Source organism: Phymastichus coffea, unplaced genomic scaffold, assembly GCF_024137745.1.
Source record: "Phymastichus coffea isolate CEN01 unplaced genomic scaffold, Cenicafe_Pcof_1.1 PCOF00036, whole genome shotgun sequence".
Lineage (NCBI taxonomy): Eukaryota > Metazoa > Arthropoda > Insecta > Hymenoptera > Eulophidae > Phymastichus > Phymastichus coffea.
The window spans coordinates 819,264-845,605 of record NW_026706847.1 but is presented as its reverse complement, the minus strand read 5'-3'; the positions used below and the strand labels follow the sequence as shown (position 1 = coordinate 845,605).

Sequence of the window (26,342 nt, the reverse complement as noted above, 5' to 3'; positions counted from 1 at the left end):
TGCTGCAAATGTCGAAGCTTCCCGCCCGTGAATTTGTCGCTCCAAAAGAACGGCAGCGAAACAACAATTAGGCCAATAATTCACTGGTCCGACAATTATTCAAGAAAAAGTCTCGAGTGGACCTTTTGAGGGGTGCGGCAACAGCAGCAATGGTCATCTCGCCCTTCTCATTCGTGAATATTCCAAAGCTGCGCGCGCGCGGCGATGATTCAATTCGACAATAGGCCATTCTCACTGGACAATGCTCTGGTCAAACGCAGGGGGGGTAGAGCGTCCAGGGGTGAGGCTCTGCGAAACTCAGCCGCGCGTATGTGCGCGGGTGGGGTCAAAATACTCTCGCAGCCGTGCTCTCCAAAGTGACACGTTGCACCACTTTTCTCGCCGTTCGACGTCGACCAATGGGGGCGTTCAGAGTTTCGGCCCTCCGAAAATGCTTTCACCTCGCCAAAGCTCGATGATTGTTCGAGTGGCTTCAAAGGAACGAAATAAATCCGACGATTTCTGCCCTTCCTGATTCCCAATTATACCAATTTTATGAGCACGCCAGCTGCCCACAATTATTTTTCGAAGAATTCAAACGTTACCAAGGCGTCCGATTCAAATTCTCGAATATTTGAATAAGATACCACGAGCTTGCAAATGTTTGAGCGCATTGTCAACTCGTCACACGACGAAAGATAGTTAATGGATTTTTTCAGGAAAGTACATTTTCACTCTATTATCGCCGGAGGAGAAGAGTGATTGATGATCTAACATTGCAGTCGCTGCAAGGTCCGTTTCTTTTCTCTTGCAGCTTGTAGCAGAGGGTGCCAATGGTCAAGAGCGAAGTCAATCATTTTCCAAAGTTTTCGTGCGTGCACACTTATCGCGAATAGAAAAGTTTATCCAGCGCCGAGAGAACCATTAATCCTGGAATTTCGATCGCGCTCAGCTCTGTCGTACTTTTGTCAAGCCCGCCGTAACGAGCATTTTTTATTTACTTTTGTTTTCTTTCAACTGCAATTGTACAATTTTTCGCGACTGTTTGGACACTTACGAACGTGAATTACCCGACTAGAAAATAGCATTGGTCACGCAGCAGAATGTTCATGCAGCGTGTTAAATCTTTGATAATATGCGCCTGACAATAGAACTCGAACGCGCGCAGACTGTAACGAAAAGCAAAAGGCCGGCTGCAGTCTACTTTTCCCTGTTTGTACAATCCGCTCTTGTCTATTCTCGCACACCCCAGCACATACAATTTCGACCCTTGCATGCCCACTACGTCTGAAAACTTTGCCCATATACTGCTTTCCAGGACTGATAAACATCAACGTCGCGGCTCTCGTTTATCAGTCGCGAGTTTTCTCTAATTAAGCGCGATTAGTATCAAGCGGCGAGGCGGGACAAAACAACAGGGCTGCTTTTTTTTCTATCATCGTGTTTTTTACTCGACGCCTGGCAGCGTGCGGGTGGCTTAATAGTAGCTGCAATTGATTAATCAAGACGCAATTGGCGGCAGATATCGCCCGCAACTTCGCATTAATTGATCGCCTGCAGCGCGTGAATACCTTATTTACCAGCAGGATGTAGAACAACAACGACGTAAAAAAAGGAGAGAGAACACATTCTCGCGCGATGTCATAAATTCCGATCGGAGCGAGATAAGCAGATCGTTCCTCCTGTTCTCGGCTCGTATTATGAAAAAGCGTAACAGACGATGGCGATCCTGCTCATCTGTGTAGGAGAGCTAAAAAAAAAAAGAAAAGAAAAAAGAGAAATCTCAGAGTCGTAAAGGGCTGTTGTGTCGATTTCCCTCGTTTCCTCGAAGAGTGGAGGTTTACAACTTAACAACGTTGGTTGATTGTGCGCGGTAGGTACAGAAAAACCTTCTCTCTCTTAGCCTTTTTTTTCTCCGTTGCCTTGTAGTTCGCAACTGGACAGCGTACAGTGGTGTGGTCCAGTTTTCACTCTCTGGACGGACACTTTTACAGGGAGTTCTCGCTCTCGGTCTCCCTCGGAAATTAAAAGGCCACTCGGTTCTGGCTCTCTATAATTCACGCGTGCGCGCGCGGGGGCGCATAATGTATGTACCCTTCGGCCGCGCTCTCTCGCCAAAGAGAGAGAGAGAGAGAGAGTGAGAGAGAAGTGGGGGTGTAGTGCTGCCAGCTGAGACGGAGAGAGAGAAGTATCCGCGAGAAAGAGAGAAGGGGCAAAGCGGCTGACCATCGGCGGCTCAGCAGTACACGAGTCGCCACGGCCACGCGAACGTCCGAAAATACGCATTGTGTCGGCCGCTCCTCGCACCTTTTGTCCAGAAAGTGGCCCCGGCGATTAATCAATTCATTCAGCGCGTGCATGTGTGTTGCTGCTGCTGCCGAGGGGAGGAAAAAACGACGTCGCTTCCTTTCTCCGTCTCTCTTTCTGTCTCTCTCCTTCTTCCTCGTACCGCCCGGCGACGAGTTAATCGCTTCGATGGTGGTCGGGATCTGTCACTTTCGGAGCAAGAAGAAAATGCACGCCGACTCGAGGCCGTATACTCGGCTCGGTATACGTAAGTGTTTACATGGCGATTACAATCGAGGTGGACCATCTCTCGATCTCTAATTAATATTGTATCGCTTACAGAGCACATGTCGCATTGTTTACATCGCCGAGTGGCTTTATGAATTATACATGCGCCATGGTTGCTTTTTTCATATAATTTATATAAAACTTCTTTTGCTCGAGAATCGCCGAATATATATCGGCGTAATTGCCTATTTTTATTAATTTTATTGTTCGCAAATCGAGTATGCGTGTTTGTAATAAATAGCGACAGTCACGTTAATATTACAAGTGTGTGCGTACATGTGAGCATCGAAGAGATAATATTCAAGTTTCGCCAAAGCTTACGAGTAACACGATACAATTTTATAATTTAAGGATAGTTGTATTCCAGATTCACACTACGCATATCTGATTATGCGTCCTTCCGATTCACAAGCAACTATTAACAGCTATTGTGCGATCGCAATCTTGCGTGAACCGAAGGTGACAGTACGATTTATAAGAACAAAAAAAAAAGTGAAACTACCTCTGCGCGTGAGATAAACGGGGAAAAACCTCACGGTGTGCGCGCGCGACGCGAAAGTGCGTGCGTTTCTCACACACACGGGGCTCGTAGGCGGAAGAAAAACAAAACGCAAGTCGACAGCGCGATGCTCCGAGCATTGGTAGCAACACAGAAAGAACAAAGCGCGGTTCCGGTTCAACGCCGAAACTCAGAATCGCACTCGGCCCGCGAGCGCACAATTCGTTAATCGGCCGCGGCCGATATCGTAACGGCGGTACGCGCGTGTCGGAAGGAGACAGGAGAAGAGCGCTCGAACGAATCGCGCGCGAGGGAGTCCCGCATCGAGTTTACGCTACTCCTTTTGTCGACCCACGCCGATGCAGATACGCGAGAATTTCCCCCCCGTCGGTTTTAAAGTCTACGCGCCGCACCGTAATGGACGATGTCACGGCTAATGCTGATTGCTCCCCTCCCCCTCCACTATTTCTGTACCCTAGCGATTCATCCCTCGCGCTTTATCCATTATGCAGCTCGAGAGCCGATTGGATGAGCGACTGCTACACAAATGCCGCAAGCTTTGCATTTGGGTTTGTACGATTGGCTGTCCGACTGGCGTGCTCTCCGTCTGAATTTACGTTTTATAATTGGCAACTTTGAAATATCGATTTTTCAAACGACCGTGATGGGGATACGAACGTTTCTGTCTGGCTGTGATGCACATCTGTGATCGGTTGCGTCGATTTTCAACGTGATCATGCATCGAAGAATGTTAACCGGTCGTGTAATAAATTATCGACTGTCCTCGTCAGCTTTATGATTTTAATCGAAGAATTATTTTCTTCCGAGATTAACTATTCGTCAAATAATTTAGAACGAATAATAGGCACTCGGTTTCCCATACTCGCTTTAATCGTAGAAAAAGGTCGAATCAATGAGAACTCAATTCGAATCGGGCAAGTCCTCCATACACAGTAAACAAACCAACACGGGGAAAGAGAAGGAGAGAGCAAGAGAGAGAGAGAGAGAGAGAGAGAGAGACGCGACCAAACACACAAGCGAGTTTCAAATGCAAACCAAGCCCCTTTTCAATGATTAAAGCAGATTGAAGCGATTGGGGTTGTACGCGTGCGGTGAAAGGGGGAGAGAAGCCATCGCCATTTTAAAACTCATCCCACTCCCAAAGTTTACAGTAGTAATGCTCTCGCGAGATCATCTGCACATCTTTTTTTCTCAACTCCCTCTCTCCCCTTTTCATCCTCTTATATTCACGATGAGATCAAGTCAGTTGCAAAGGCTCTTATCGATGATTTTTATCACCACGGTTTGCAGATCTTCAAGCAATGCAGATGAGTTTGCCAATTTGTTGTTTGTTGAAATCGCAAATGTCTCTTTCCGTACATTTCAGTTTAGTAGTATAATCGAATAACGGTAAATCCATCGTCTACGCGAAAAAAGAAAGAAAACTAAAAAAGAAGTAGACGCACGCATGCTAATTCGCATGAATTTTAATGAAACGTATCGACAGAGTGCGAGTGTGCGGGCACTTGCTTGGATTCGCCTAAGCTCATAACGATAGTTTAATCGGCTTATTCGTCGATAGGTCGAATGTCAGTTGCGCTTTGCATTATCGGCGGCGGCACGGGCGTTCATCGATTTCGAGGATTAGCCAGCACGGGCGCGCGCGCACACGAGCGCCACGGAGTGGGCAGCGCTCGGGAAGCTTGCCGTGATCAAGCATTCACCCCCTCTCGCGGAACCGCTTAAAGCTCACTTCTGCGCCGCTTAGCTTCTATCCGAGGCCACTCTCGGAAGACGCTCGTGCGACGAGTTCCCGTGGACGGGCGTCTCGAGCTCTCGGGCCGACTCGAAACGAACGGCGGACAAAGGTCGTCGTCGCGGCTATGATCGACAATCGTTAAAAGGCCAGGCGAAGCGCGCGGACGCGCGAGCGAGGCCCGAGAACGGTGGGGAAACGTAGGAGGGCGAGCTGGCTTCCTAGCGCCACGGCTAAAGATATTCCGTCGTCACGGAGGCGGCAGCGTATAAGCGTTCATTACCGAGACGCTCGCGCTGCCTGGGAAGGGCGCCTTTATCAGATCGCTATCGGGCGGCGAGATCTGGACCGGTCACGATCGCGCGCAGGCGCAACGCGAATATAAGCCGAGGGCTTAATTAAGCGTTATGAGTTGGAGCCCTCGTTAACCACCGTGGACAACCCGCGCGCGGGCACGCTCGATTCTCGTTCTCAGCCTCCAAACGTACGCGCGCGCACCTTTAAATAAGACCGTCTTCGAGATCGCAAGTCTGGCATACCTTGCATCCAAACTTTCGTAGTTGTCGCTGGCAATTGCAGCACGGCTGGGGCAATAAAATCATAACTCGGCGGGACGGTAAATTTCGGTTGACATTGATTTAGCCTCTCTCTCTCTCTCTCTCTCTCTCGCCTAGCTGTCCACCGCACGGTGGACTGCTAATCGAACGGCGAATATTGATTTGCCGCAACGTCGTCGTCGTCGCCGTCGTCGCGAAGGCGGGTGGGGAGTGGCAATAAAAATTAACCGAGTTAAGAATTGTTCGGGCGAGCTGAAAATGAAAATAATATCGGCGCCGCTCTCGCGCGGGCTGTCAGTGGCAAGATGGCGAGAGCGCGGCCCCCGAGCTTCATTAATTACATCGCCGCAGCCGCTCCGCTAACTACTACCACTCTCCGCGCCCGCGTCCTAATTCGATTTCGCGCAATCGAGTTGGTGCGCGCGGCCGTGCTACTCCCACTACCTCCTGCCTCTCCCGCGAAGCTCGCTTCCCCTACCTCGCGCGCCAACGACCGCCCAGCTTCTTCCTTCGTTTGCCGATGTATGTAGACGCGGCGCTCGCAGACATAATTAGCGAACGGCGACAGGGAAAAAGGGGGCTCGCTCGCGTAGCCGCGCGAGCGCGACGCCAGAACGCTCGCCGCTTATCGGGAAAAATTGATGCCGCCGGCGATCGCCCACGCGACGGCGGATAAAGAGATTACGGCACGCAACGATTGTCATCCCGTCTGCTCCGATAAATAATTGGCCGCGTCGCTCCCTTCGCTCCCTTCGCTCCTGCTCCGGAGGAGGACGCGCGGCAGGCAGGCAGGCTGGCCCTCTCGCGAGTCCGACCGGGCTGCTGGCTACTATTGCTGCCAGGAGCACTCCCGTTTGACATAATGTATCGCCCGGATTGGCAACGGAGCAGTCGGAGAAGCGCCGCGATGGCCCGGCCCCCTCATTGTTTTCCGCTCTCGCGTGGGTGTGTGCCGCGCAATCGGCGAGTTGCGCCCTCGCTTATAACTTAATTATCAGAAAAACCCACGGCCTTCCACTCGCTCTGTATATTGGATTTCAGAGCTCGTTACCAGACGTCCGCTGCCCGCGCAGGCGATCGTACCGCTCTTTCTGCTTTCTCATGCAAATATTTCAATTGCATTGCCAAGTTACGAGCCTAATGGCCGTGACGTGTAGTGGCAGCTCGCGATAATAAAGAAATTGCTGCTTGCGCCCCTAAAACAACAGACACGATCGTCCTAACGATTCTTCAAAAGTACCGTGTTCGCGCTAATCTCATGCAAGCGATCGCTCGGTGCGTGCCTTTTAACGATGTATCGCTGCGATCTTGCGAGCATTGATGCGTGCTTGCTTACAGAGAACAACTACGTGGAGCTCGTTGTTTCTAATCAACGAAATCGGGAGCAGGCGGGAGTCATAATTGACCGATAAACTCCGCTAATTACCGGCAATAGCAATGATACGCACACGCGAGCACTGGGTCTCGGTTCTACATGTAAATCTGGATCATCGAACCACTCCGTTTCTTCCGACAAGTTAACAGTGCATGAAACTCAACGTCGTCTCTGTCTTCGTTGCCATTTACTTGTCGTTTTTCCCTTCGTTTTTTTTTTTTTCTCTTTCAAAAATCTCCATGCAATGAATATTTCATATCTAAAAGATATACGCGAGAGCTGTATGTAGTATGCCGCTTGCGGCAAAAAAACGAGGTACTAATTATAATTTGCTTAATCAGCGGAAATCACGCGAAAACTGGCTAAAGTCTGCTCCCATTAACTATGGCGAATTCTTTTGATATGTTGCCTGATTAAACGTTTTCATACAATAAATTATACCCAATGAATTTATTTTATCGCAGTGAATAAGTCTCCAGTCGTTTTTAACGTAGCCTAATTAAACCCGTAAGTCATAGATCTGAGAATATCGTGAAAAGCAAAGCTCTGGTCGACCAGTAAGCGAGAAATCGTGAGTGGCCGAAATAATCATTGCGAATTCCGTTTCATTGTTCTCGTGACGTAGTGCAGTGGTAATTTCATCTGTCGTGGCACGTATAAGATGCCTGCACAGTTTCACGGTGACTTAACGAGACGTCGCTGGGTGGTCGCTTAAAAGACAACCGTATACGCGTGTGCGCAGTTTCACATGCTCCCGAGGAAGACGTACTGTGGGGCTCATTTCGAAAATTACTCTGCTCACACCAGAAAGCGCGTGCTTAGGCTCAGGACTTAGTACGATTGATGATGCTATAAAAGTGCGCCGTGTAATGACCGATATGTCGACCATTAAAAATATATACGAAAATTGGAAACTTTTACAGAGTGTTTGTCGTATAAACAATGTGCATTTCATTGCGGCGGTTGATCAGTCCAAGCTAAGATAAAGGGAAAGAGATGAACAACTTCATAATTCCCTGAGCGTGCAAACACTTCATGTCGTAGGCGAGTAAAAAAGAGAATTATGGCAACGGCATCACTGACCCCGACAAAAGGGATACATACACACACAGCCAGTGCACTCGGAATCACAACAATGATCGCAACAGGACGCAATAGCATCCCTCGCTCGCAAGTCTCTCTCTCTTTTTTGGATATTTAGCGCGGGACCAATAAAATATAAAAAAGGGGTTGCACCCCCGAGCTTACTACATACATGGCACGCGTTCGTGATTTTCTCGATTATCGCGCAGAAGGAAACTCATCAATTTCGAATAATTTCTGGTGTCTCACCCTGCTTCTCTTTGGCCATCTGCGTGAAAAGAGAGTGGGAGAGGGGTGAGGCGTGATCATCGCGAGAATCACGCACCGAATGCTTTTTCTTTCTCGTCGCTCATCGCTAATTATTTTCGGATCCATCAATTTTTTCACCGATTGATTATACTGCGATGCGCCGACGATTAGCCCATTGATGATAATGTGATCGATCGGTTTCAGGGTTTCTCTTTTGTCCTAACTCTTCGGAGCTTTACACTTGCATTCATAACCGAGGCAGGTTACTTAGAAAAAAATTATTGATCGCGCCGTTGCCAACTTTTTTTGAAGACTCGTCGATCAATCGATTTCTCTTTGCCAATTCAAACAAAGCATTTGCAATTACGAAGCGAAACTCTTTTTTCTTCCATCTTTCTTTTCATTCTCAACCAGAAAAACGTGTAAATGCGCATAAAGACAGTCTCCAATAACGAGGGCAATAAACATTCTTTTTTGTTTTATAGGCGCTTCAAAACTTCTCGGAAGGTAAAAAGACATTATTTTTTGCACACCCTACTTATCGCTTAATAAATCAATTATGAGGCTAAAGAGTAAGGCTTGCGAAATTCCTCAGACGTAGAAACTGCGAGCGGCGCAAAGAACATTGCTGGCTCTTGTTGCGCAGAATTTAGCCGCATTATTTCTGCATTAAAGAAAGAGAAGCAGACAATGGCGCCTTTGCGCTAAAGTTTATGAATTCTTAGAAATCTGTATGATCACTCGAAAAACTGCCGAGTTAACTGCCTTGCTGCGAAACGGCGCTCTCTCTCTCGCTCTCGCCAAGGATATAAAAAAAGCTCAAGTACAAAAAAAAGGTGTTTACGTAGTGAAAGCAATTTCATCCATCTCTTTTTCAGTGTCCATTTTGAGTTGATAACAAAGACTCGTTATATCATACGCAGTTAGATAGCAACCGCTGATGATAACTCAGGGCGCGAACACGCAGTGGCGGTCGGTCCATTTTTACTCATCAAGAGTTACAAGTATACGCGTCTCGATGAATTACGCGCAACCCTTTCCTCCCGATGGCAAGCTGCACGCAACGCACGAGACCCCGTACTCGGCGAGCCTTGGCGGCGAGCAGTGCAACCCCCGCCGCGGCCGCTGCTCCGAGTCAAGTCTGCGCGTCGCTAGGCAACGGCGGTGGGGGTGAAGCAACGTGCAGTTCTCTCTCGTCTATTTCTTCATAAAGTCCGCCATTATCGCGCCCTCTCTCATTATGTCCCGCGGCGTCGGCAGGGAATATTCTTGTTTCAAAAATAAACGCTAATGGCGCCGTTTGTAATTGGAAAAACTCGCGGCGGCTCTGTATATACAACTTTTTTCCCCGTCCATTTTCTCGCCCTTCGACGCCAGACTCATTAATTTAACTTTTTTAATTAGTAAATTAATTAGAGCGGCAGCAAGCTCTGTTCTCCCTCGCGCGTTGCGTTTATCTGCGTCGACGCCAACTTTTCCTCGCGCGCGCCAGCGCGCCGCGATATTGTTTATCACCTTTCTCCGCAGTAAGAGAGAGCGAAAAAATTTACGCCGTGAGCTTTTAATTTTCTTTTCCATTTTTCGAGAGGGGGATGGGCAGCTTTTACGACCTTTCGCAGTCGCGAAAAGCGATTATTTACTCCCGACGAGAATCGAGGAAGATAGAAACCGCACACAATTGAAAGGCTGAAAGGTAATGTCACAGCCGCGCAACGAGTTCATTTTCCGAAAGACACGCGCGATTATTGACCTCTAAAAGGTATGGCGCGGCTCGCACTCCCGACGGCGACGGCGGCGGCGGTGAACGACGTGTTTTCCATATCCAGCTCTCCGCGGCGTGGCGTGCATATGGACAGCGAGCGGTTAAAAAATTGATGCTACCGGGCAGAGGCCGGGCAAACTAGATTCAAAGCCCACATCTCGTATTCATGGTGGCCCGTGCGGTCGACTGTGCGCGCCGCGCGATCGGGAAAAAGAAAAATTGGAGCGCGTCTGCGTGCATGGAGCAGCAGCACCGCGCGCGAGTCTGCTATTCGATGCCATATACATAAGTGTAATTTATAGGCTGGCAATCGTAAATGTGCCAGAGAATATTGAGCGTGGAAGAGCTTTATTGCGGAGTCGCTCGACGTCGTAAAAGTCATTTTCATTTCATTGTTTTGTTTTTGGCGAGTTTGCCGTTAGAGATTGTTTCTGATCAGCAATTCCGGAAGATAAAGAGTCGCGCGATTAGCGAGAAGCGTCTCGCTCGTCGTTGGCTCGCTCCGCGCGAATTCAAGTCCATTATGACGTGCCACGTGTACCGGCGTGAAATTGCCATCGTCGAAGGAGAGAGGATTTGCCGTGGAGTATGTATACACAATGCGCCGACATTGTGGTCAGTTTCGCGGCCTCAAATGCCAAGGGATGAATCTTTTATGAGAAGCCTGTCGTGCTGTTACCGCTACGGCTGGCGTGTGCGAGCTCGATGATTCGTATATAGACTTTTGGATTATTTTCACTTTTATTAGCGTTCTCTCATACCGACGCACCAGTGGCGCGCTTGCTTATGAATTCTTCAGCGTGCTTGGACGTCGGCCTTTTTCTTCTGCTGTCCCCCCACCTACTTGTGCATTATTTGTAAAAAATACACAGCCAACGGCATTGCTCGGTACTCGTTTAAGCGCCTATTTGCCGGATAACTCCCCCCTCCCCTTCTCTCCTTTATATGCACTCAATTCTTTGTATGCATAATGAGATAATCTGTATTTTCGACGAGGTACACCTCGTCAACTTATCGATTAACAAATGGCTCCCACAAGAGTCGTCGTTGCCGAAGCAAATTGAATTGATCCAGTTGTACTTTGTCAGGGAATACGAGCGCGCGGGGAGAGGAATCGCGAGAACGGAAATAATGGGAAATGAAAATCGCAGTAACTTGCGGCCAATGCGATCGTGCGATGCTCGAAGGCGCTGACGCTCGAAGCGACCTTTATGAATAGCGAAGCGAATATACGCCGGCCGCACGTGCGCGGAGCAGCACGCGATACGTTCGGAAATCAGAACGCGCCTCAATAATAAACGACCTCAGCCGTCCGCGTCTCATCACCCTGGCCATGCTGCTGCTCGCTGCTGCTGTCGAGGAATCACTTTAGCTCCTGAGAATTCCCCCCGCGATGAGCTTGTACTTCGTAAACCGCGACGCTGCCACTGATTCCTTCGATTTGCTCGTCGTAAGTGCAGGCTAACTTTTTAACATCGAAGGATATTCCGCGCGAGCGCGCGCAGACGCATGGCTTGGCCCTTTTACCTTTCCGAAAAAGAAAGAAACGGTCGCGAGGGATTAATATTATTTGATTTCGAACGATATCGCCGATGAAATAATGCCGATCGGGCGATTGCTCTAGAGTGTCAAATTTATTTTTATACTCGCTATCTCGATTATTGTTTTAATCATATCTCACGCGAACGATCATTTTCTTCATTATAATACCAAATTCGACTAAAATGGATATATCTAGTGTCAGCCGAAAAACATCACTGAACTGCGGGTTTCAATTACCTTCCCTGATGTCAGTTTACGCATTTTCCAAAAACCCACCCATCCCAATTACAAACAGACAAGAAGAAAGGGAAAAGTACCGCCCGCATGAGCCGTTTGCCCTTATTTCTGCAATTAGGATGATGGAACGAGCTGATCCTTCAATGGAATCGTCAGCGGCGTATATGCAGCTCGGTCGGCACGTGTTTCAGTGAAAAATTCTGCGCCGACAAAATACAGCCGAAAAGCCGCAATATCCTCGCGCGCTCGTTTATCGTCGCCCAGCAGAGAGGAGAGTAGCTGGACAAAGCCACCCGTATTGAAATGTCCCCGAGCCAGCCGGGAGTAGGTGGGATTATCTGAATACAGTCCGGTGGTTGGCGACCCCCCCAGGGTGTCGTAGCAGCGACACAAAAAGCCCAGCGGTGACGTATGCTGGTCATCTCACTCCGGGAATTACTTCGCTCGAGGCACCAAATAGATTATTTGAATATTGGCAGCAGCGCGCCGAAGAGGGTGCGGACACCGTTTGAAAAATTGCCGCTTCAGGATCCCCGCGATCGGCTGTGAGACGCGAGTGATAACGGAGCGTGATTTTCCGTTGGATAAGTGCGCAAGCGCAAATTTATGCGATGACGTCACCGCTCGATTGATGAGAGAGAGAGAGAGAGAGAGAGAGAGAGACAGACAGAGAGGTCAAGAACGATTGTCTTGGCAACGAGCTTTCGAAATAGTTTCCGCTGATAAGCGCTCAGATCGACCGTCACACCTTTCTCTCTTTCTTTCGAGAGATAAGATAATGATGTGATATATTAATCTTTCCGACGGTTTTTTTAGGTTGATTTCGACATTGCGTTGATTTTTCATTCAGTGAATTGTAACAATGGCTATTATGAAAAATACACTAATGAGCTAAATTATTTGTTTGTTACAGCGAGCGATGCCCTCGGTCGAATCGAAAAGGACCCGGCATCGCCAGAATCCATGCACGGTAAGAGTATAAAAATCACAAGTACTCCCAATTTCAATTTCTTAAGAAACAATTCGCAGCATTTCAATTATCCCAAAGTGCGTTAACACCAAGCAACAAAAGAAGAAATTGCGAAGGATTCAAAGTACTTGTGTCAAAAATTTTATTGGAAGCACGTCTATATCAAAGTATATATTCTTATAAGCACGCGTTGAAAATCATCACTTTTCGACGAAGACTTGCAGCTAATTCCGTTTCATCCGTAAAGTAAAGCCATAAACACAATTATTACACGGCGCCTGTGTCTGCGTACGCGTCCATTTTGTCATTTGCTCGCGCAAAAGCCCCGCGGGGCGACGCGGCGCAGGAGCCGAAACTGCACGTTTTTACAAGAAATGGAGAGTCGTAAAAGAAGCGCTTGTATACGTGTGCTTTTTTTGTTCTTCCGAGTGCAGAGGGCAAGGATGTAGTGACGGGTGGTAGCAGTTGTAAAATAACCGATAATCGATGAACAATTTGCAAATTGTACCGACCTTCAATTGGAGCCCGAGGCGACTTCTTTTTCATTTCACTTTCGCTTAAATTCCCTCTCTTTGTAATATTTCTCCTTTTTTTAGCCTGTTCTTGTAATACAACAAGGTTCGATTCATATAGATACCGATTCTATGTGATTTCATTTAACGCCAATTTTTATTTCAAACACTCAATTTACGTGAATATTCTACACGACGTAATCCTATATTTGATTATTTTTCAATAATCGATAGAATCTTGAACATATGATTCTTTCAAAAATTTATTAATTTTTGCTATATTTTATGTAAAATACTTTAGGTCAATTATTTTCCAATTTAGCTTCGGTAGATGTTCAATATTATTTTCTTTCTAATAAATACTATTTTATGTTTGTGGTTCGGTTCAATTAGAAAAGTATCATGTTAAGTTTAACAAACAAAATTTTTAAATTCCTATAGAATCGATATCTGTAAAAAACGAATCCGGTGGCGTAGAAATGTGTAACGGGCGTCTGTAATAACGAGAGGAAACGTCAAAAACTTTCTGCAGAGTTTACAAGGAATGCCAGGCGTTTATGCCTTTGCCAGGCGTTGTCGGGCTTTTTTATGAGGGTCGCCATATAAGTACGCAATGTTTCGCAGAATGTGTTTCACTGAAAGTCACACGTACTAGTTGCTGTAGGTTGCATAAAATATAAATATTCGTCGAATAATATTGTATTTTACCCAAAAATGTATCTCCACTGAAAGCGTAAAGTGTAATTTTCATAAACTCGTTGAAAAGTTTCTTTTTTATGCTGATCCACAAAAACCCGCAAATGAGGACGTACGAGGTCGGTCAGTAGACAAAAAAAAAGGAGAAAAAAAAAGAATCCCGTGCTCCTTGGAAATCGTCGTTCCGGCGGTCGTAACTGTGGCTCTACGTTATACGAATGATCTGCCTACGAAAACACCAACTCCGATCACAAAGCAAAATGAAAAGAAAAAATAGAGAGAGAGAGAGAGAGTAGTCATTGCCAACCCGTGTTTTACTTTTATAGCATTAAAACTGGTTGTTTGTCTTGTTGCTCTTTAGCTGTGCGGAAGAAGTCCGAGCGAGTCAATTAGTAATTTCATTTTAATGTCGATTCCGCGAAGCTTTCGGAGGCTGACGAGAAATGAGAAGTTGAGAGAGAGAGAGAGAGAGAGAGAGAGAGAGAAAGGGAGAGAGAGAGAGAGAGAGGTGGCGAAAGGAAAGGGATAGTCGATGAAGAGGAAGCGAAAGACAGGGCGCATGTGATTAGGCCTCATTAATATCAGAGCGCTCGCTCCTCTGTAATTTGACGCACTTCCGATTGGCCGGTATACCTATATATATTACTCGCACACGGTGGTCGACATGTTTCGCGAGGATACGGCGAACCACAAAAAAAATGAAGAAGCCCTGACACTTTGCAAGAGAATGAGAATTTTGGCGGGTGTCGAAATCCTCACGTTGAAAAATATCCGATTCGATTGGCAACGATTAGATTCTGCGGTGCGCGAGCCTTTTGAGATTGGCGCGCGCGCGCGCATGCGACGACGACAGAGGTTTAGTCATGCGAGCGGCGTGCGGGACACCTGCTTTTCGAATATGGCCAGCTACGAGATTCTTCGGTCGTGCCCTCTCTCGCACGTCGCTCGTGTGGAACTAACGTAATTTACGTCACGTATTAACTTCCGCAACGCATTAGCGCGACAAATAACATTCGACTGGTGTGCTCCTCCCGCGGGCACGACGCTTTCTTACATATTATGCAGACATGCGGCTCTACGTATTGTGAGAACTTCTTGTTAAGCAGTTATCGGCATTCTTGATTCGCCGAGCGATTATCGAATGACAACCAAAAGATTACTTGGCGCTCGATACGAGTAAGTGCCTTGACGTTAGCCGTGTGTAACCGAAGCGAAAATATGAGATATGAGATAAATGGGATTTTAATGTATCTGGAAGAATAAAAAGGTCAGAACCAAAGTAGCCGCCGGTCAATAGAGAGAAAGGCGAGCCGTCATAATGCGTAGTGGAGGTCGAATAAACGTATTCGTCGTCGAAAAATGCAGTCGGCCACAACTTTGTTATTCAAATGTTCTTCGGCAAGGGAGAGTTGGCTTTCAATCGTGAAAAAAGTCCATTGACGCGCGTGACCGTTCACTCTCTCTCTCTCTCCGCAAACACCTTCAGCGCGTATGTATAAAGTCTAGCTCGCGCATGTTATGCATGAGGTCTATATATATAGATTCCCAGTGCGTGTGTAGAGAGAGAGAGAGAGAAGGAGCGTAAATTTAAATTTTTCCGCTCGCCCGGACTTGAGGGTCACAAGCCCTAAGGCTTATTTAACGTTTCTATCGACGATTTCCGGATTTTTCTCCGGGTCGATCTCTCCTTTCCGTGCTCAGAAAATATTACCAAATCAATTTTATTCATCAGCGACGATTCGTATGTTTATCGTTAATTCTAATTGGCACGCGATGTAATAATCAAATTAGCTTCCGCGAAAAACGTCTCAGAAAATGCATCTAACCTGTCAATCGATTGGCTCATTATCGCCGTGAAGCTTTTCCACGCGGGACGCGAGGTTTTCAGCCGAAAAGCGCAACGTTCACACGAGAGCGTTAATCGCGTAAGCAGAAACGGAAAACGAGCGGTGCCGAGTGTTGCACGCGTTCCTCGAAAGGCACGAAGCGAGAAAGAGCACGATGCTGCAGCAGCGACCGGCAATGGAAGCAGCGCTGCAACAGTTCCAAGATGCTATGTTTTCCGCGCCAGTTTCTCACGACGAGGGAAAGAGAGAGTCTGATACTTTTTGCTCTCGCGCTCGTGCTATTTGATTCGTATTATGCACCTGCCTCTGCTGCTCTCCCGGGCGATTAGGCCTGCTTAATTCGCTCTCTGCTTAAAGTGCCGCCTCGTTAAGGGATAAAGTTATTACTCCGGGAGAGCAAAAAGACAAGCTGAGTGCACTTCCTTTTCGAGAGAGGAAGACGAGGAAGAGAGGAGAAGACGCTTGATTAAGCCTATCAATGTTAATGCACTGCGTCATGATGCCTGATGCCGTATTAGTACGTATCCGAGTTTGGTGAGAAGAAGTAAGCAATGAGACGACGAAACGGACCGGCTGCGAAGAAAAAACAGTATAGCAATTAGCAATTAAACCAATAAGACGGCCGGCGAGATATGTTTTTCGTTCTCACGTAACGACCGTCGGAACGCACTGCCGAACGCGCGCGCGCGCTGCTCTCTCTCTCTCTCTCTCTCTCTCTCTCTCTCTCTCTCTCTCTCTCTTTGGTCGTCGATCTCACCCGCGCAAGCAAATGGCTGCATGGTGTGTGCCTGCAGTTTATTGATTGGCCCGATGAAAGTTCGTTGAGCTCCGATTGTCTTTAATCCGGAAATGGCGTCCCTCTAATTCCGCTCGTCGTGCTATCGCCGCGCTAACGCATCTGACGCTTCGATCAATTACGATCGCGCGGCGCGGCGCCTATATCCCCATACGATAATTAAATATAATCAATATTTATTAAGCTGATTGAGCTCTTGCTCGCGCGGGCGCGAGGAGGCAGATCAATTCGATCGGAGACGCGGCGCTCGTATATCGCTTAATAGGCGCCATATTGCCCGTAACGACGCCGTAAATATGGACGAGACCCCCCCCCCCCCCCCACTCCTCGATACCATGCCAAATGAAGACGATAAATCCTCAGGACGCCTCCGCGCGAACGCATATAATCACCTCTTTGTCGCCACCGCCACCGCCACCGCCGTCTCGCTTTAATAGATCCGCGCCACGAATATTAGTTTTTAACATCTAATGACTCGACAGATATTTCCGTGTTGAAAGTCGATATCGTAAATTAGGGTAAGCCGATGGATTCGTGATTGTGCCACATTCAGACGGAGAATTTGAACTTGCGTAAGCTATGAGCCGATGTGCATTATCAAATTGGATTATTCGCAGAGAAATTACAAGTTCGGATTGAGATTTATCGGTAAAAGGACAGTGTTTTAACCGCGCGACGGGGCAACGCCGTTGAAAAGCATGAAGCGCCGCGGTCGTTCGTAAGAAAATGATTGATGAATCCCACCGAAAAAAGAATGAGAGAGCAATCGCAGCGGTCGTTTAGCGTAAAGCAAAGCGGAAACGAGAGCGTTTGAGCGGTCGACGAGGCATGAAACAGCAGCAGCAACCCCTTTGCACGCGCCTGGTGACTTCCTCCGACGCTTATTATAATCAATTAGCAGGCCGTTATCTACCAGCCACGCGACTGTATAAAACGCGGGGGTGGCAGCTCTCGAGGGTAGCACAACCCTCGGCCTCTCTCTCTCTCTCTCTCCCTCTCTTTTTTATATTCGACGATCGTGAAAAGGGCCGCGGCAGCGAGCGGCAACAGGCTGATGATCGTCAAGATTCTCGATGGGCTCTTCGACCCCTCTTCGAAAAAAAAGAAAAAAAACGAGGGAGAGAGACGCATACAACGAGGAAATGCTCTATTCGGGAATTCATACGAATGGTACGGGCTTTATTTTGAGTTGAATTCTTCGAGATGCAGAGTAGTTAGAGTTGTCGATAGACACATCTTGATGTGCTTGTAAAGTACTAATTCAAAATCAGAGCTTTATCGAGTTTGCTTCTGAAAGCGTTTTCAAACGTTGCTCTGAATAACTTGGAATTTATTTGGATTACGGCAGCCAGTTTCTCATTTGCGATGGTGAATGTAATTGTAACATATGAAGGTAAATTTCTGCTTCTACGTCGTGCAGTTAAATATATGCGTCTGATACGTGCGATTGAAGGCGTGGACTTTACGCTGAAGAAACATTTGGGAGTAATCTTAATATTTGAAAGTGACAATGTTTCTTTTACAAAAAAGATTTGATGAATTTGAAACACTTTTTAAGGAGATTAACATCACCAGTAGTTCCGCATGACATTGTTATTTTTAACGGCACACTACACATTCTGTCACGCTGAATTCTGAAATTCCAAGTACGAAAAGCCAGCGTTTTCTTTATGCTCTTCGATGTGACCTCGCTCGTGAACCCGAACCCTACTACCGGCGCAACCATCGTTGAAATTACGCGAAATACGAGGTGTGTACCTTGCAGCGCTCGAACACGACACACGCGCGCGCGTATACATTTTCAGAGAGAAAGAAAAAAGTGTGAAAAACGGACGAAGAAGGGAAGGAAAGTGAGAAAGAGGTGCGACGAACAGGGAAAAAAGGGGGGGAGAGAGTAGCGGCGCGCACACTTCTCTTGCGCTCCTTTCTCCGAAGATACCGAACGTTTCTCTCGAAACACGATACGCTCGACGTGCCATTAAGCTAACGCTACACCTTGCCGACATATCGTCTAGAAAGTGTTTTTCGCTCGACAATATGGCGATGTGCGATTGGTCGACGGAAACGAGCTATAATCGCACGATTAAAAGTCCTTTTTTGCCGAGAAGAAACCAACGAATCGGCATATAATTATCGAGCGCGTGTGAACCGTTGATTTCCGTTTCACCCCTTCCAAGAGAGAGAGAGACACCACGCGTATTTCAGGCAGCAGCTTTTATCGATTCCTAAAACAGTCGTGAAGGTGTATAATAGAGGCCGATCGCCAAAAGGCATCAATCGTCAAGAGAAACCAGTAGCCTTCTCGCGCACGAGAACCGTGAGAGTGATCTGCTTTCGAGATGTGGGCGGACACCTAGAATCTGCAATTTCGCAGAAGACACACAAGCCCCTCCCACATTCAAAATAACTACGAGGCACAATGAAGGAAAAGGCGCGCGGGAATCATCGTGAGCAATAATAATTGTCTCGAGTCCGTGTCTAGTCGGCGGGTAATCGCCCTTGGTCGTTGCGAGCGTTAACGCCAACGTAACACGTGCCCCGAACGCCATCCGCTGTTTCTTCGCGAGGATCTTCGCGGCTTCTGCCCCGTTCGCGCGCGCAACGGCGCTGGTTTATCGAGTGCTCATGCGGACGACTCCACTCGTCGGCAACACATTAAACAACCGCTTGACAAACTTTCTCGCTTGTTTGCTGAACGTCAATTCATTGTTCTATTGGATTTCTCAAGGCGTAAGCAATGAAAAAGAAAACCAGCCAAAACAAGCCAAAACAGGCCGACGGCAGACGAGCGACAAAGCCAATAAGTCTAGGTCATACCAGCGAGTCATAGTATGGCAGGTCCTGTATATCTACTCCATAATAAATTCTACCGCAAGGGGCAAATGTGCGTTGGGCAGCAGCTATGCTCTCCGGGGGCACTTGAGGCGAAAGATCGGACTGCGCATCGATGGCTCCCGCATCATCAGCGGGCCGCGCAAAAGGGGCTGTATAATAAAAAAAAGCTCTGCGGGAGCTTGATAAGCCAGAGGGCATTTTCACACTCGGACGGCCCACCGACCAACTCTCGCGCAGGAGAAGGGTGCTAATGTAGCGTTATTTAGCTCGCTTAACCAAAGGAACCGACTCCGCTGGTCCCTGACCGAGAGGAGAAAAAATAAAACGACAGGGATGCTCGGCGTCCCGTGAAAAGAGAACGGGCCGGTGACGCGCATGAAAAGCACCCCACGCTCGCGCGATATCTACGCTGCAGTCCAGCGCGTACGAATTCTTCGCGAGACTCTTCCAGTCGATTGTGCGCTTTGCCAACGACAACTCGGCGCATCGCTTCCGCGAGCTTTTTCTGAATTGATTTCATTGGCTAGGACCGCGCTTTGCCGCCGATATCCCGCGTAATTCTTTGTCTTTCTCGCTGTCGCGTTGCACTCGCACGACGCGCCCCTCCGGAGAAACGAACGTCGACTTTGCAGCAGGCAACACGTGCCAAAAGGCAATATCTCTCGCGAAGCGAATACGTTAAGGAAGTCGCATAAATCGGGGTCAGTACAGCGTGAAAATAGAATGTAAAGCGTTCTCTTGCTGTGTTCGCTGGCTCTCCCCCTGGGGGGCTTCCATGCCGGGCATTTTTACCTCTAACGTCGTCCACCCCCTCTCTCGGTCCCTCCGCCCTCGCCTGCTTCAAGGTTTGACGTCTATGACGTGCCGAAGCCACGTGACTCGACTACTGCCGTCGCAAAAGTCGACAATCACTGCCCTCCCTTCCTTCGTACGCCCGATGAATCTTAACTAGATCATATTCAAATAATCTCTTTCACCTAGTGGTTACCCTCTACACAAAAAATAATAAGAAAAGTTCGTCGAAAGAGCGAAAAGTTATGTTACACTGGAACTTTGATTATATTTGCGGTCCTATGATATTTCACTTTGACCGATGTTTTCACCGATAATAATAATTTTCGTCACGTATAATTCTTCGTCTTCGGAGTTCGAAATATTAAACAGGTGCTGATTTGCATATCGTACAATAAAACTAAGCACACGTACATGAGATGAATATTGAAATTCTCCCGAAAAAATCTGAATGTTCAGTGGCTTGTCTGCATAGTCTAAAGAAAAGTCTGACCCTCCTCTGATGGAGAAAATTGCTTTTGCGCGCATTTTTTTCCGCAGCATGTATAAGAAAACGGTCGATATGCAGGTTCGAGGATGTCATACATCACTGCCAGAGAGAGAGAGAGAGAGAGAGAGAGAGAGAGAGAGAGAGAGAGAGAGAGAGAGAGAGAGAGAGAGAGAGAGAGAGAGAGTGAGTGAAAAAGAGAGAAAATGCGCGATTCCAAATGGACCGAATGTTCCACGGTGGAACACTTCCTCTCGTTGTGACGTCGGGCTTCTTTTATATGCATAGACTCATTTCCTTACGGCTGCTAGCTGCCGTTGCAGGGGAGAACGCGCCTTTCGGACGTGAGCTTTTTCCTTAAAAGCCAAATACGTGCTGACTCTGGCAAGCCAGCTTTTTTTTATACCTTTATCGTGGCATACTCTGCAACGAATTGGCTCGAATTGATTAGTCGCAGAGCGGATAATTGAATTAAGCCGCTGCTGTTAATTGAACTCGGGAAATTGTCGTAATTTCTTCGGAACTCTACTCTGTAATACCGATACCCGGTCATTACTCGAAGAAAAGAAAAAAAATGTGAATAAATATAAAAGTCGACTCCGTTTTTTTTCCTTTTTTTTCCTTCCGAAGCTACATCTGCAGGATTGATCCGATTTTACGGCTATGTCTACACGCGGTCGCGTGCGAGCGTCTATCTGTCTGTATCTCTCAAGGGCACGCGAGCGCAGGCTGCCTATATTTTCCAATCCGGAAAAACGAGAGGATAACTGTTCCCGAAAGGTGGGAGAGCATCTGCCTACACGTGTGTTTTTCCCCGTTTTCCATCGTATTAATGACGCACTCACCGAAACCAGCAGCAGTCGGGTATCGGCTTACCCGGCTCTTCTTCGTCGATTGATATCCGCCCACCAGGCGAGCGGCGCCCGCCGAGCGAGCAGTTCATCGCGGTGTTGAAAGTTAGATGAAATTTGTGGCTGCGATATGCATCATAATAGTGTGAATAATGACGATCGATAGCCATGCGAGAGTTACGCGATTACAATCGGCTTTTTTTCGTCTCGCGCAGAATCATCGATTGGCTGCGAGCTCAAGTCGATGATGCCGATCGCGATCGCAGCGACGCGATAACAAAGAAAATTGCTATTTTCCACCTGATTACTTGCTCGATAGAGAAAACCATCGATCACGCGGCAATGCAACAATCCGCGCGTGGTTCACCTCATAAGCCAATCATAGACGCGTCGCGGGTAAAAAATGAAACGGCAGAAAGGACGCAGGGACGAAGCCGAAAGCGTGCCCCGAAAGGGGTGATTGCACTTGGGCTTAAAACTCTTAAGAGGCCGAGACAGAGAGCGCGAGCGCGCGTTCGGCTTGGAAACACACAGGTGATGCGCGCAGGCGAACACGCGTCCTTCGCCCTTCTCTTTTCCACGTGCAGCAGCGGCAGTAGTAGCAGCAGCAGCGGCAGCGGCGGCGGCAACGGCGGTGGCGGCAGCATACATAGCGGCACGCGACTTGGCTAACGGTTTTGGACGACTCCCTATGTTGCACCCCTTCTCTCACCCTTGCTCCATTGGCTGTAGGCGCAAAGACTCTCTCCCTCCCCCTGCGCCTGATCTCTGCAATCTGCCACTGTCGCGTGTGGGGCTTGAAATTTTTCAAAAAGGGGATGAGAGAGAGAGAGAGAGAGAAAGATGCCCTTTTACCAGAGCGATGGTTGCGAGCTGCCAGTGAGTCGACTGCGATGGTGGGCTACTTTACCGCTTGGAATCTGCTGTCTTTTTCACTGCTTGTAAAACTCGGACTTTTCTGACGATAGTCCTTAAAAAGATTCGTACAATCTTGGCTTGCTTTGTGTGCATGACTATATCCAGTCCACTGGCTCAACCATAAAGTTGTTCTACAGCAATAAAGTCACTGGCCTGGTCTCGTACTAGGAAAAATATGTAGATTTGTTCAAGTGTATCGGGTTTCAAGATTCGCTTCTTCATTACTATTGTCCAGCTCATCTTGCCGGTCAAATCTTTTCCAATATAGCGTGATATCTTTTTATAGGCCATTTATGTCAGTGGTAACAATCATTCAATAAAACTTACCGAGCGTACATGATTTATCCGGCAACAAAGTATACAATCTGGAAAAACTGTTTGCTCCGCACGGAACAAAGAATTAGGAACATCTATAAGCAAACAGTTCTTTCAAACGAGGAATAAAATGAGAATGAAAGGAAAAAAAAAAGAAAAATAATAAGCGCAAGAGAGAAAAATTTTCCCGATGAGCATCTCGCTGGCCGCGCCGTAAATTCTCCGGGAAAAACGGGCGCACGTGTGAATTTACGAGCCCGACTTTTTCCGTACATACGCGCGCGCGTCCACAAGAAAGTATAATCGAAGAACGTAATAGCAAGGGCTCTAATAAAATCGTAAGTCTGTATGTGACAGTGGTGGTAGCAGCGCGGCGACCTCCCCCGTAAAGAGCCTGCTGAGTTTGCTTTGTTGCGTATAAGACATTATGTACGGAGAGCGCGCGCATCTTGGAAGAAAAACTGAGGCAGATGCGTTATATACAGAAGCGAGAGAGAAAGAGAGAGAAAATCCTGCATGCCCTAATGCGATCCTCGGCTAAAGCAGATCGCCTTCCCTGCCTGCATGCACCGCTGCGACATTAATCTTTTATGGAAATTCGGTGGAGCTCGAGGAAGCGGTGAGTTCTATGATGAAAAAAAATGAGACAATTCAATACTATACCTCGAAACATTATCTTTTGTGCTACTTGTACAACAATTTAGATACCGATAAATTTTAATTGAAGCAGACGAGTGTTGCAGTGATCATTTCTAAAAATTCCTCATTTCCTCTCCGAAAATCATAAAAATCCAAAAAGTAATTTCGACCTTGAAGCAATAAGAACGCGCTGAAGGTGATGTCTTGCAAGGCTAAGTATTAAAAACGCAACTTTTGTCATTTACCTTCGAATGACTTTCAAGAAAGAAAGAAAAAGAAAGAAGCTAGTATTTGCCCTCATGGCACAGAGAGAGAAAGAGAGAGAGAGAGAGGGAGAGTGTGTCTCACACCCAAAAAGCCATAAACAGTTCGGCGAAAGAGGAGGAAATGAAGGGGCATCATCGGTTGCATCGGAGAATATAGCGAGAAGTTGCGGAGCCAGACGTGGATAATGAGAAAGCAGCGAGCGGGCGAATATCGATTTGCAGAAATTTTTGGGAGCCGTAGAAAGCAGCCGAAATTTTTGCGAATGACACGCGGGGACCTGCAGGCGGCACTCTGCCGCCGTGGAATTAGAAAAACGCTAGAATTAACTCGGCATAGCTTGAATGAGTTGCGAGAAAGACCGCAAGACCCGGTTTTTTGGCCACTTTTGCACGAAAAATGCCGGGGAAAAGTCGTAAACCAGACTTAATTTGGCTTTTTATTGCTCCAATGAGATGATATTAGTTGCAGGCTTTTGCGGTTGAAAAAAAAAAAATTTCTCCCCACCCCGTCGTTAACCGCACGACAACGTTCGACGCACAACAAAAAACAACGAAGAAAACGAGTCCGTGACTGCACTTTATAATTACAAAAGAGAATTCATAATCGCGAAAGATAAGTTGTCGAAGGCAGCGTGTACGAGCGTAATGCAAAGCGCAGAGCAGCTTCTCTCATCAAACATCGTTACTTTTACAAAGAGTGCTAGGGAGGAAACGAGGTTTGATGCACGCAACACAACCCAAAGATAAAAGACGTGCGGCGCACATCGAAATAAACAGACACGAAAGGAAAAACGAAAAAAAAAATATAGAGCAAGCGAGTGTATGCCAGTGAAATAAAGCAGAGTAGCCGTGAAAACAACGATTTTCCTTTATAGGATCGCGGCGGCGCCTCGCGATCAGAATGTCCCGCGTGACTCAGCTGAATTTTCCCGAAGCTCGTCGCCGCAAATCGACGTTTTATGTAGATCTTCCCTTCTCTCGGGCAGAGAAAAGGAAAGGCGAAGAAAAAACACGCCCTCCTCATTCGACCTCTCGCCTCCAAAGAAAAAGCTACCGCTTGCGTCATTATACCATCTCTCGCGCATAGGAAATTTTTCGCGTGGGGGGCGGAGATAGCCGCCGCGCGGTTCCTTTCAAAAGACGCTTTAGTACGCACTCTCGCCTCAGACGCGTTTGATGATTATTAATCCATGCGGTACCTTTGTCGGGCGCGTCGAGGAGCTGACGGCACACCTGATTAGATGGAAATGTTCATTTTCTCTGTTCGACGATTCTAATGCATAAGCAACGAGGCAAAAAATCCTCTCTGAAAGGACCGTAACAGTGAGAGCTATTATCTTCTTTTTTCTTCGATCTTGAGAAAACTTGGCTACTGTAAAAATGCAATTAACTGCTTGATGGGTCAGTGAGTGGCGTTGAGAATCTATGAGAATGGTGAAAATCTCGTGAGAAAAATTTTCTTTTCTTTATGTAAGAAACCGGGATATGTCATTCGTATACACACGCGAACAGGTCGACCGAGCATCAGATTCGTACGTCAAACTTTGACGTGCTTTCATTGCGAGACTGATCCATTAAAAAAGTGTCATCCTGTGTGTTGGAAGTGACGTTGTAACGAAAACATGTCAATGGCTGTTTTTTATCGGTCACGATTGATTACAACAATGAGACTACCAAAGTTTTCCCGGCAAGAAAGAAACTTTAAACCTTGAATCGAAATTGAAAGAAGAGTCTGTGCATCGACTTACAAAAAACGCACGAGAACGCAATCATTAACGTTTTTTTACTTTAGACTGAACTGCGTCCATCGGCTTAGATATGTTCTCCCTCCTGGAGAAAAAGAAAAAAGCCATCGGATAATTCACACGCCAACAGGTATTTCCCGTCGGCTTCGTGTAGGGCACGTCCGAAACTTAAGAGCAGTTACAGTAGCAATTTTTTCATCACCTGACCATTGGCGTTTGCTCCGAAAAAAAAGCAAAACCAAAAAAGAGAGACAGAAAGAAGCGACATAGTCCCGTCCTTCCTACGTCACTGACGTTTTGGCTACTAGCAGTGTCCCCCTGGATTCTCTCTCAACCCCCGGACAGCAGCTGCAAGCAAAAGCGCGTGAATGCGTGGGTGATGGATAGACTCACGAACGCGCGCGCGTTCGGCATTGTGCGTGGGCAGAGAGAGCAGCAACCCCAAATCTTGCGCAATATCTCACTTTCTCATGGAAGCAAAACGGACGTTATATTGCTCACTGATCGTTCTCCGGCGTTCTTCCTTCCTACATGCGCTTCTTTTGTTTTTTTTTTTTTCACCTCTCGCGCGAATGTGGAGCATCATGGGAAACTCGCGTCGGCGAAGGTGTGAAAATTTTTCAGCGTGTACGATCTTTTGTTCACACTCTCGAAGATTTATTTATTTCATCGAGGAGTAGTAACGCTGTACGGATAAATTTGTCGAGTGTCGTAAATTTTTCAGCTTGATATTTCAATATCGTCGCGTGGGATTGCAGCGGTCCGGGTGGAAAATTCCATGGTTTCTATTCGTACATCGAACCATCAGCGAATACATGGTTGCGCAACAGAGAAATGCACCCTTCTCCCCCTCCCCCCACCCGCCAACAAAACCTTCCTGTAACAAGAGCGACGCACATCCGTCTTGAACTATTACGCCATCATCGACATCCCTTACTTAAAGTCTTACGGCATCGGCAACCAATCAGAGCTCACTACCAAAAGAACGTAAATTCTCCTCGGAGCTGTACCTGCCACTGATTTTCGGTACGTTACAAAACGTCAGTTACCTCGTTTGGTG

The 26,342-nt window shown here is 47.3% G+C and overlaps 1 protein-coding gene across 1 annotated transcript in view; it reads left to right on the top strand.

Moving 5' to 3' along the window:
* The window catches only part of LOC131663474 (POU domain, class 2, transcription factor 1-like), a 109,118-nt gene that overhangs the window by 72,009 nt on the left and 10,767 nt on the right, over positions 1-26,342 (top strand). The window contains exon 4 of the mRNA XM_058933907.1: positions 12,527-12,583. Coding sequence (XP_058789890.1) covers positions 12,527-12,583 — 57 coding nt within the window. The remainder of the gene's footprint in view (positions 1-12,526; positions 12,584-26,342) is intronic.